Source organism: Ursus arctos, unplaced genomic scaffold, assembly GCF_023065955.2.
Source record: "Ursus arctos isolate Adak ecotype North America unplaced genomic scaffold, UrsArc2.0 scaffold_3, whole genome shotgun sequence".
Classification (NCBI taxonomy): Eukaryota; Metazoa; Chordata; class Mammalia; order Carnivora; family Ursidae; genus Ursus; species Ursus arctos.
Genome location: NW_026622985.1, coordinates 16,259,256 through 16,272,486, shown reverse-complemented (window position 1 = coordinate 16,272,486; position 13,231 = coordinate 16,259,256). Strand labels below are relative to the sequence as shown.

The following is a 13,231-nucleotide window of genomic DNA, read 5'->3' as shown; positions in this document are numbered from 1 at the left end:
CTTCACGAGAGAGCCAAGTGCGCAGAAACCCGCTCCACTAACTTGACCCTTTCCACCCACAGCTGCCATTTCCCATAGAGCTCCCTGAGAGGGAAGTGCACAGGGTCTAGGCTGTGATCAGCCTTCCAATGCCAAACTAACAGAACAGGGACAAAATAAAAAGTGTTTGTGAAAGTGCTATAATCACATAAATCCTCCCAATCGGAATTTTAAGCTCATTTGTTTTACCATATTCTTCACAAACTGGAACTTAGCCTACTATATGCATCTTTCCTTCTTAATCTTCCCATGTCTCCAATTATTCGTATTTTCAGTTAGCAGTCCCACTATCGGGTCTTATATTTTTCCTTTGGCAATTACTATCAAATGTCTAAAACCATTATTTCCATCTGTTTTCTTATTCCTATAATTAACTCCATATCTCCTCTAGTCGCCCCTGTTTATAATCCTTCTTACCAGTCCTTCCATTGTCTTTTTTTTTTTCTTAAACAAATCCCCCTTCATTCTAAATGTCATCCTTAAAAACATTTGATTTGCTCCATTGTGTAATTTATGAAACCTGGCTTTTTTCTTTTCCCACCCTTTCTGGTCATCTAATGAGCCCTAGAGGTCACAATGCTCTTGGCTCGTACATCATAATTCCATAGTTATCTCTTAACATTTCTCATTCAGTAAGTATTTCCCTCAGCACATATTTACTGAGAATACTATGTACCAGGCCTTGTTAAGTGCTGGGAAGATGTAGATTACAAGCACTTTACAATGCAGGGAAGAAATGTGCAGGTAAAGTGCTAACTATAGTGATTTCTATAATAGGTGAAGATAGAGCACAATGGGACAGGGAGGACGGTGTCTAAATCTGCCTGGGGCAATCCTCTATTGAAGAACATGCCATCTATTTAAATGTCTTCACTATTTTTGCTCCTGTCATTTACTGACCTTAAGAAGCCTCTTTCCTCTTCTGCAGATATTTTAGTTCTGAATTACAAGTACTTAAACTCCTCCTGTCTCTGAATCTGCACTAAAGGTCCTTGGTGACACGACAATGTCAAAACTGATAACTGGGGTGCCTGGGTGGCTCAGTTGGTTAAGCGTCTGCCTTCGGCTCAGATCACAATCCCAGAAGGGATTGAGCCCTGCGTAGGGCTCCCTGCTCAGCGGGGACTGCTTCTCCCTCTTCTCCTTGCTTGTGCTCTCTGTCACTATCTCTATCAAATAAATAAAATCTTAAAAAAAAATAAAACCACCAAACTGATAACCGTCCTAAAACCCATCCTGTTTGAGAAGTTTGTTTTTATTTTAGCTTTACTAGGGAGCTTCCATATTTGAGTCATCATTTTGAATTACTCTTCTAAGGTCTCCAAGCTTGAAGACAACTTTTCACATCCACACTGTCCCCATCTCCTTCTCTCCTACAAATACTATTAGGTCTCTACAATTTGCCAGGTAATGCCTAGGTGTGGGAAATAAGTAGTGAAGTCAATTAAAATTCCCTATTCTTTTAAAGTGTACTAATGAGAAACTTAAGGTTGCCAATAAGAAAGACACATACAAAAATAAACACAAATTTTTTAAGTGTTTTAAATATGGAATATGAGAGTCATAAGTTTTAAGAGAAAATTCAAGCAAGCCAGAAAGAATGTGTTCAGCTGTCTTTCTCTCTCTCTCTCTTTTTCATCCTATTTTGGATAGGATAAGGCAAGGGATGGTTTGCTGAGCAGAACTGAGGGGAAAGAGGGAACGAAGTGACAAGAGATTTTCAGGGCAAGAGCTTTCCAGGCAAAGAAAACAGGAAGTGCAAAGGCCTTCCACACCGGGCTCAGTGTGCCAAAAACTCAGAGGAGCAGAGCACGTAAGTGCCAGGAGAATAGTTCAAGAGGAAGTCAAACAGAAAATAGATGGAATAAATCATGTCAGGCTTTGTAGGTCAATAAAAATGCTAGATTTTACTCAAAAGAACTTGCTCTTAGATCTTACTGTGATCGATGCTATGGAACTCTCTCCATCAGCTCACCAGGTCTGTCCTTCTCTATCCCCAGTCAACTATTTCAAGAAACTCATTAACATCCTGATTTTTCTAATTCACCTTCCTTTCAAAGCTCTAAGAATATCTTATTTAGATGGTCTATCTGCTGCTAAGCTACTCACATATTGCACAGAAAAAGTAAATTGTATCTATTCTACATTTATGCAAACCCCTTAATTTCAAGAGCCTCTAAACACAAGGTATTAACTTGAAATCTACATTTGCAGCCCCTGGCTCTCTATAGGTGACTGTTCACCTCTACTTAACACTAAGACCAAACCACTGGCAATGGCCTTCATTAATTTGGACTTCTCTAGCTTTTTTCTCCCTTTGTGACTTCATTTACCCTCTGTGATTTTCCTATTATCTCAAAGAAAGAAGTAGCTTGATTCCTTTTTCCATATCAAAACTTCTCAGAAGAACTGAATATACTTCCTTTCCCATTTTTTTAAAAACTGCTTTACTGAGAGAGAATTCACACTCAATGCAACTATTTTTAAAATTGTACAACTCAACGGTTTTTAGTATAGTCTTAGATATGTGCAACTATCACCATACTCAGTTTTAGAACATTTTTATCACCTCAAAAAGAAACTTCATACCCTTCAAATATAACCCCTTGACCTTCTCGCTCCATCCCCAACCCTAAGCAACTATTAATCTAATTTTTATCTCCATAATTTTTCTATTCTAGACTTCCATATGAATGGGATCAAACAATATGTGTTTTTTTGTGACTGGCTTTGTCCACTCAGCATAATGTTTTCAAGGTTCAATAACACTGTAGTATATATCATTCCTTTTTATGGCTGAATAGTATTCCATTGTATGGATATACACCACTGTTTTTTACCCATTTGTCTGCTGATGGACATTTGGGATGATTCTATCTTTTGGCTATTATGAATAATGCTGTTATAAACATTTGTTACAAATTTGTGTAAACATTTAAAAAATCTGCTTAATGTTTTGCTTTGTGATAAAATACACATAACATAAAGTTTATCACTTTAGTCATTTTTAAGTGTACAGTTCAGTGGTATTAAGTACATTCCTACTTGATTGTGCAACCATCACCACCATCCATCTCCAGAACTTTTTCATCATCCCATACAGAAACTAGATCCATTAAACAACACTCCTCAGTCCACCCTCCCCAAACATGTTTTTACTTGTCTAGGCATATACCTAGGAGTAGAATTGTCAGGTTATATGGTAACTGACTTTAATTGCTTGAGTAATTGCGAAATGATTTCCAAAGCCCTGTACTGTTTTAGATTTCTACCAGCAATGTATGAGGGTTCTAATTTCTCCACATCCTTGCCAACACTTGTTATTTATTAAAAAGGCATCTTAGTGGTGTAAAGTTGTAACTTATTGTGGTTCTGATTTGCATTTCCCTGATGGTAAGCATATTTTCACGTGCTTATGGGCCATCTGTCTATGTTCTTTGGAGATATGTCTACTCAGATCCTTTGCCCATTTTTTAATTGGGTAAGTTGTCTCTTATTGTTGAATTCTAAGGTCTCTTCCATATTCTACATACAAGTCCATTGATAGAGGAGTTGCAAGTATTTTCTCCCATTCTTGATGGTGTCAAGTACAAAAGTTTTAATATGTGAAATAGTCCAATATATGTATTTTCTCTTTTGTTGCTCATGCTTTTGGGGTCATATAGCTAAGAGTTCTTTGTAAAATCCTAAGTCATGAAGACTTGCCTCCATATTTTCTTCTGTTTTATATTTTTGACCTTATATTTATTTTTTTAATCAATTTTGAGTTATTTTTGTATATGGTGTGAGGTAAAGTTCCAGCTTTATCCTTTTGAATAGAACTATCCAGTTGTCTTACCACCATTTGTCAAAAAGAGTATTCTTTCCCCACTGAATAATCTTGAAAAGCTTTCTGAAAATCAGCTGACCATTGATACATGGGTTTTTCCTAGATTCTCAATTCTTGGATTTTTTAAGATTTATTTCTTTATTTGAGAGAGAAAGAATGTGCACAAGTGGGGGGAGAGGCAGAGGGAGGAGGGAAGTAGCCCACCTCAGGGCTCTGGGATCATGACTGAGCTGAAGGCAGCCACTTAACTGACTGAGCCACCCAGGTGCCCCTGGACTCTCAATTCTATTCCATTGATCAATGTCTCTCCTTGTACCAGTACCTTATCATCTTGTTTACCACTGCTCTGTAGTAAGTTTTGCAATTGGGAGGCGTGACTCCTACTTTATTCTTTTTTTTTTTCAATACTGATTTGGTTATCCTAAGTACCTTGTAATTTCATATGAACTTTAGAATCAGGTTGTTACTTTCTACAAAAATGCCAGCTGAGATTCTGACAGCAACTGAAGTGAATGTGTAGATCCATTTCAGAAATATTGCCATCTTAACAATGTTAGGTCTTATGATCCATGAACACAAAATGTTTTTCAATTTATTTAGATCTTCAATTTCTTTCAGCAATATTTTATAGTTTTCATAGTAGAAGTTTTATACTTCTTTCATTAAATTTCTTCTTTTAAGTATTTTATTTTTGTGGTATTACTGCCATACATAGTATGTCTATTAATGTTACAAATCCAACAATAAGTTGTTATAATTATCACTCTACCATCTGTCATCATTTCCATAGCAATGTAGCTCTGCTCCCACCTACCTCCTTTATGCTCTTATTGGCAAATGTATACACATATATTACATTTCTATATGTTATAAGCCCAACAATACATTCTATACATATTTTATACAACTGCATTTTAAATCAGTTAAGAGAAAAAAGGAGAAAATATGCATTTATAGTATCTTTTATAATTTCCTAACTATCTCTACTGGTGCTCTTTGTGTGTACTTGAATTACCAACTGAGATGACTTGGTTTGCAGCCTGAAGAACTTCCTGTACTATTTCTTGCAAGTTAGGTCTGCTAGCAACAAATTTTCTCAGTTTTTGTTTATCTAGGTAAGTCTTTGCTTCTCTTTATTACGAACAACAGCTTTACCGAATATAGGATTGTTGGTTTACAGTTTCTTTCTTTGAGCACTTTGAGCCCACCACCTTCTGGCCTCCTTTGTTTCTGCTGAGAAGTCAGCTGTAAATCTTTTGGGCCTCCCTTATAAGTGATGAGTAGTTTTTCTCTGCCTGCTATCAAGATTTTCTCCTTGTCTTTCACTTTGAACACTTTTAGTATGATGTGTCTGTTTGTGGTCTTTTTGAGTTAATTGTACTTGGAGCTTGTTGAGAGCTTCATGGGTGTGTACACTGTTTTTCAATAAATTTGGGAAGTTTTCAGCCATTATGTCTTTGAATATTTTTTCTTCTCCTTTCTCCCTATACTCTTATTGTGGACTCCCATTACATATGTGTTGGTATGTTTAATGGTGCCACACATTTCTCTGAGGCTCTGTTTTTGTTTTTTTTTCATTTATTCCTATCTGTTCTTAGGCCTACATAAGTCTAGTTTCCAGTTGGCTAATTTTTTTTAATGCCAGTTCGAATCTACTGTTGAGTCCCTCTAGTGATTTCTTAAATTTTAGTGACTGAACTATTCAACTGCAGCATTTCCACTTGATTCCTTTTTTTATAACTTTCCCCTATGATCCAGCCATTGCACTACTGGGTATTTACCCCAAAGATACAGACGTAGTGAAGAGAAGGGCCATATGCACCCCAATGTTCATAGCAGCATTGTCCACAATAGCTAAATCGTGGAAGGAGCCGAGATGCCCTTCAACAGATGACTGGATTAAGAAGATGTGGTCCATATATACAATGGAATATTACTCAGCTATCAAAAAGAACGATTTCTCAACATTTGCTGCAACATGGACGGCACTGGAGGAGATAATGCTAAGTGAAATAAGTCAAGCAGAGAAAGACAATTATCATATGGTTTCTCTCATCTATGGAACATAAGAACTAGGAAGATCAGTAGGAGAAGAAAGGGATAAAGATGGGGGGGTAATCAGAAGGGGGAATGAACCATGAGAGACTATGGACTCTGAGAAACAAACTGAGGGCTTCAGAGGGGAGGGGAGTGGGGGAATAGGATAGGCTGGTGATGGGTAGTAAGGAGGGCACGTATTGCATGGTGCACTGGGTGTTATACGCAACTAATGAATCATCGAACTTTACATCAAAAACCAGGGATGTACTGTATGGTGACTAACATAATAAAAAAATATTATAAAAAATATATAATTTTCATCTTTTTATTGATATTCTCCATTTGATACAACACTGTTATATAGTCCTTTACTTAACCATGCTTTCTTTTAGTTCTGAGAACATATTTCTAATGGCTAATTTGAAGTCTCATTCTTTTAAATCTAATGTTTGGTCACTCTCACAAGCAGTCTCTGTAGCTTGGTTTTTTGTTTTTGTTTTCTCAGTGTATGGGTTATGTTTCTTTGTATGCCTCATTACTTTTCTTAGAAACTGGACATTTCAGATAATACATTATTGCAACTCTGGGTACTAGATCTCCACACCTCTAGGGCTTGTTATTGTTATTTGCTTGTTTAGTGACTGGTTAGATTATTTTAGTGAAGTCTATTTCTCCCACACAGTGTGAAACCTTTGCCAGAGAGTCATAGCTTGGGTATGCCCACAGTCACCCAGGGAGAACAGTGGTACTGAGAGGGTTCTGTTTCCACTCTTTCCCGGACCACACTCCTTCTTAATTTTAAGGAAAGCACAAAATACAAAATGAAAATTCTACCTTCTGGAGATAAACCACTATCACCATTTGCTGTGTATACTTCTAGACGTTTTTTAGGGGCAAGAATATGAATTTAAAAATAAAACTAAGCCAAAAATAGAATGATGCTAAATATTCTATTTTATATAATATTAAAAAAACTTATTAGATCTTTGTAGATCAAGAGATGAGTTTAGATCTCTTGCCCCTCTTCCATTAGTTCATATCTCATCTCCATGTTTAGCATAAAAGAGTTATTGAAGAGAAAAATTTGGTCTCATTCTATCTTCCCAGCCATGCCATTTATTTTGCCAATGAAAACTTCTACATCCTATATTTCACTAGCCAGAACTGCTTACTATGGTGGATACAATTTAAGTATTTAGAAAAATAAAAATTGGAAGAGAAACATTTACATCACCCAACATTTTTTTTTAACAAGGTAGGTGATGAGAATCTATTACCTGAATCAGCCTTGTCACAGTAAAGATTCTAGTGTTTAAAGAAAATGTGCAAGCCAATCAATTGATTTGTTGCTCAAAGAGAAATGTGAAAATAATTTTTCAATTTAGGAGGAAAGTTGGCTGGTTTAAACTTACTGAGATGGTATACTGTTTTCCAAAGTTGCACCTAACTATGGCTACCTATACTGTACTGTACAAGTAAGCTAAGAGATTTCAGGTTTAATTGTGACGATACTCAGTTTTTTCCTACCAGACTGAGAAGCTATCCCAGCATAAGATTTAATTCCCCTATAGTTCCTGAACACACCAGTTACTTCTATATCATATTTATGCCAGTGGTTCATCAATAATTATAATATCTGATGTAAATAAAGGTATAAAATTACCAATTAAAAGATAGTGACCACATATGCTCATCTCCTAGCTTTTACTCACCCTATTTGGTGCTGTACTTTACATCAGATTCCAGTTAGGAACCAGGCTGCTCAACTAAGGATCAAGTCTGACTTCTTCATTTAAGTGTTGCAAAGTCTTCTACAGTATACATATAAATCATGATCATTACCAATATATAGGAGATTAGCATATTCCCATTTTCTAATTTATAATAAAAACAGAAGACAAAATCCCTATCATGAAAACAAACAGATTCGATTAAAAAAACATACTCATAATCTGGCTTTTTTGGTATGAATATGTCTTGTGTATCGTCTTCCATGTGTTGTAGGTCAACACAGAGGTCTGTAGTTCCACTTGCATTAAACTTTCCTTGAATATTTTGGCTGTATTGTTGAAGACGCTTCCATAAGTCATTATAAAGACGTAATAACTTAGGGTATTCTCCTTCAAATGCCTGTTTCAAAAACATAGAAGCTGCCAAGCAAAATAATAACATGGATAAGATAAACAATAAAATAAAATGTGGCAAATAAATTTTCTTTTGTACACGCTGATGCTACAAATAGCCTATGCTAAAGGACAAACCAGAGATATATTCTAATGAGGCTTTTTAAAATAATGCTAGTAAAAGTAATTTTCCTCCAAAACTATTCACTGTATTTGATATGTGAACCATATTTTGAAGCCTAATCTACAATAAAACAGACAAATCAACAATTATAATTCAAGATTTCAATTCCTTCTCTTACAATAACTGATAAAACAAGTACGGAGAAAATCAGTAAGCATACAGAAAATCTAAACAATACCCAAATCACTTAACTGACATTTATATAATACTTCATCCAAAGCAGAAAGTACACATTTTGAAGTGGAATACCAAGATCAACAATATTTGATGCCATAAAACAGTCTGAATAGATGTAAAAACTTTCAAGTCATACAAAGTATGTTCTAGATTAGAAATCAGTACCAGAAAGAAATCTTTAAGAATCCTGGATGAGTACCCAGAAGCAGAACTGCCAGATAATATGATCGTTCTATTTTTAACTTTTTTGAGGAACCTCGATAATATTTCCACAGTGGCTGCACCAATTTACATTCCCACCAACAGTGTACGAGGGTTCTTTTTTCTCCACATCCTAATCACTTATTATTTTTTGTCTTTTTGATTCTAGCCATTCTGACAGATGTGAGGTAATAGCTCACTGTGGTTTTGATTTGCATTTTCCTGATGAATAGTGATGCCGAGCATCTTTTCATGTACCTGTTGGTATGTCTTCTTTGGAAAAATGTCTATTCAGGTCCTCTGCCCATGTTTAATCAGATTATTTGTTTTCGTTTTTTTTTTTTTTTTAAAGATTTTATTTATTTATGTGACAGAGAGACAGCCAGTGAGAGAGGGAACACAGCAGGCGAGTGAGAGAGGAAGAAGCAGGCTCCCAGCAGAGAAGCCCGATGTGGGACTCGATCCCGGAACGCTGGGATCAAGCCCTGAGCCGAAGGCAGACGCTTTAACGACTGCACCACCCAGGCGCCCCTGTTTTCGTTTTGGTGGGGTTTTTTTGGGTGTTGAGTTGTATGAGTTCTTTATATACATTGGATAGAACCCCTTAGCAGATATATCATTTGCAAATATCCTCTCCCATTCAGACATTTTAAAACACAGAGAAGCCCTATTTATGATAAGCAGACATTAAAATGCAATTTTTGAATGGAAAATCTCATCAAAGCCTAAAACATTATGAATGGAGAATCAGACTTAGAAACAAAAACAAAAACAAAAAACAACCACCTGAGGTTATCCCATTGTGCGAACTATGTATTTATATAATTAGGACAGAATAATTGCCTGCCTGTATCTGGCTATGATCACTAGGAGGTTTCTTAGTTGTTGTTTTTCCGTAATAGCAGCAACACAAAGTTACAGAACCCACCAACTGGGTATGCATTCTATCCTACAACCATCCCTTTCAGCAAGAATATAAAGCATCCATATTCACCTCCAACCTAACTAGCTAATCTTGAATCCACTTACAATATGAAAATGACCACCCTTATTACCTCAGAGAAAAAAAATATAGGTGACCCCCCAAAATCCCTTCAACTTCTTACCTTCCATCCCCCTATAAATGTTTCTAGTTTTCAGTTTTCTTCACAGGACTCAAGCACCCATTCCATAAAACACACAAAAAGTCTGAGAATAACAGTAATAATACTACCATCAGTAACATGATTACTGAAAAGAGTTCACGGGTTTTTGGGGGGAATTCTCATTGTCCTTTCAATATATCCCAATAGGGCTAAAAAACCAATTACTATGAAGTAGTCAAATAAGTAAAAAGTCAAAGGAAAGACTGCCTCTTTATGTGGTTTTGCCACCAACTGGACAAACATCTGCATTAAGATTTTCCATTTTACTTTTGATTTTTAGTAATTTCTTCATTTTCATTCCATTTTATAACTACATAAAATATTTATAAGGCTTTGAAGTTAAATCTACACAACAAAGTACATTCAAAGAAGTCTAGCTTTTATCCCTGGTCTCCCTAATGTATTCTTCACACACACCCCTTCCCCCACTATTGGTAATCATTTTCTGGATTTTATGGCTTATTCTTCCATTTCTTAAGAAGATAAGCCAAAATGTATTTATACTACTCCCTATCTTAGGTAAACAACAGCACACTGCACACATATATCTCCACTTTTTTAATATATCTTGGAGATCGTTCCATAGTAGCATATAAAGATATTCTTCATTCCTTTTTTTTTTTTTTTTGGCCTCTTTCTCATTCTTTTTAAATAGCTGCATGCCATTCCATTCTATAGACGTACCACAGTTTGTTTAATCACCTAAGTGATGAACATTTGGGCTACCTCCAGTTTTTTTCTATTCCAAATAATGATCCAACAAATAGTCTTGTGAATATGACTTTTCATATTTTTGCTAGTGCATCTATGGAATAGATCCTTAGAAGCAGAATTGTTGAGTAAAAAAGCAAATGCTTATATGACTTTGAATTCACAATGTGTGAGGAGTGACGTTTCTCCACAAGCTTATCAACAGAGTGTGCTTTTAAACTTTTTTTGATTTTTTTGCTCATTTGATAGATGAGAAATGGTGCCTCTATGTACTTTTATTTTGCATTTCTGGATTCATGGGGACACTGAGCATCTTTTCCAAATAAAAGGTATCTACATTTTTTTTTCTTTAGGGTTGTTGGCCATTTTCTTCTCATTTTAGCAGCTTTTTATATTAGGGATACTAGCTTCTTTTCTTTGATGTAAGTTATACATGTCTTTCAAGTTTGTCATTTGTCTTTTTATTTTGCTTAAGGTTTTTTTGCGTGCCATGTAAAATGTTTAATATAATCAAATCATCAATCTTTTTATAATTGCTTCTAGATATTAAATCAGTTAGAGAAGTTTTCCCTATTCCTAGCTTACTCTCTAATGTTTTCTTCCAGCCCTTGAATGGTTTCATAGTTTACATTTAATTCTTTGATCCACTTGGAATTTATCCTGATATTTGAGGTAAGTTGGGGATTTTTTCCTCTGAACTCTTTTTATTTCACTCTACTCTTCAATTCTGAGCACTTTATCCATTTCCGTAACTTCTGGGTCACATTTATGGTTTCAACAGATCCTCATGGAAGATTTAATTAAATATCTTAGTCTCATGTTTGCTTTCTTCCTTTTACCTCAATGAAAACTGCTTCATATTTTATAACTGATGACATAAAATGTTCACTGCAAAGGATCAAATATATAAAGGAATGAGGCAAAAAGTAAAAATTATTTGATATTCTATTATCCTATGATAATCACCCCAACATTTTTGTACCATCCTTTCATGTCCCTGTTTATCATACATACATATTGTTGTTTTCTAAAAGTACTTCACATTGGGATCTCATTTAGATTGTTAAGTGCTTATTTTTTTAATGAAAGGTATTTTTATTTTTAGTTTTTCTCCTCAGATTTCCTCCTCATTCTTAAAGCCTTTAAATATTAACACTTTAGGCATCCATTTCAACAGAATGTCAATTATGTAATGAGCACTGTGCTTTGTGACGGGAATGTAATATGGAACAGAGGTAAAAGATAAGCTTTTTCTAGAACCCGATGAAAGATACAGACAAGCAAGGAGGTGAGCCATTATGAAACAGTGGGATAATTACTAAAATTGGGGACATATAAGAGCTTTATGGGAGCAGACAGAGGATGTCATACCCATATCTGAGCATATGTATGGAGAGGGAGACATCAAGAACACTTCATTTCTAAAGTGAGATTGGGAAGACGAATGTGAGTTATCCAGATTAAGGGGAGGATATGGACATGTATTTCAGGTATTTGCAAATACTGAGGAGAGGATGATTCACTCGCAAACTAAAACTCCAGTACAGAGATAAAACATTAGAAAGGAACAAAAATAAGCACTGAGAAGAAGGGACCAGAAAAGTCATGTTGGGAATGTATCCTGGGAGTAATGGGGGAAGAAGAGCGGAGGCAGGCCAGGGCTCCCACTGTAACAATTAAAGAAGCCATGCATATTTTTATAAATTCAAGGTTATAAATTTTATAAATTCAACCAAGCAGAGAACCTCTGCTGGAGAAGACACTAGCAAAGCTTTTAGTGGTTCATGGGACTGGAGTAAAAATTTTGAAACTTAAGGACTCTCAACCCTAGCATCCGTAGCATCCCATGGAAGATTTACTTAGTTATGAACTTGCAAGGGAAGCTGGGGAACTAGGTCTAAAACTTCAAAGGGCAGAGGTAAAACCTCCTTCATATCTGTGGAAATATATAGGAAACAAAGGCCAGCCGAGGGGAGAGAACATGCCACAAACACATGCAGGTCTTCCTTCTCATGAAGACATTCACCAGATTCTGAAGTTTCAAGATGCAGAAGGCTGAAGAGCCTTGTCTGGAAACCTCTGAATGACAGAGCTAGATCAAATTCAGTATTTCAGGGCTGAGGGGACAAAGACCCTCCAGGTTCTCAATTAAAAGCCTGGGAGAAGCATGCCCAAGAAAAAGAAAAATTAGAGATAGACTAAGTCTTATTAACTACCCCAATCCAACCAATCCTAGAATGAATTGAAATGATCAACCTACATATGTACAACTAGCCTGCCAAAGGGGTAGAAAAGAGATCACTAAAACGCTTCAGAATACGTCAATAAAATCTTATGAACCAGTAAGACAGTTCCATAGAAATGAACAGGAACTTTGGGGGAAAAAATATCTAAATAGCCTATAAATATGTGTAAAAAATGAATATCATTAATTGCTAGGGAAATAAAATTAAGACTGCACTGTGATTTGACTAAATGTCCACCAGAATCGTTAAAGGAAAAAAATACAATACCAAAGTGTTGTTAAGGATATGGGAAAACGTGGACTGTCAAGGAGAGTTTAAATTGGTGCAACATTTGAAAATTCTTTGGCAGTAACTATTCAAGCTGACCATATGTAAACTCTATTATATACTGTATTAGTTTCCATAACTGCTGTAACAAATTACCACAAATCTGGTGGTTTAATACAACATAAATGTATTATCTTGCACATCTGGAAGTCAGAAGTACAAAATTGGTCTAAGTCAAAATCAAGTTATCAGCAGTTATGTTCCTTCTG

The 13,231-nt window shown here is 35.7% G+C and overlaps 1 protein-coding gene across 1 annotated transcript in view; it reads right to left on the bottom strand.

The window, feature by feature from the left end:
- COG5 (component of oligomeric golgi complex 5) overlaps positions 1-13,231 on the bottom strand; it is a 276,905-nt gene that overhangs the window by 60,365 nt on the left and 203,309 nt on the right. Inside the window, exon 12 of the mRNA XM_026513363.4 lies at positions 7,854-8,058. Within this exon, the coding sequence (XP_026369148.3) occupies positions 7,854-8,058 (205 nt within the window). The remainder of the gene's footprint in view (positions 1-7,853; positions 8,059-13,231) is intronic.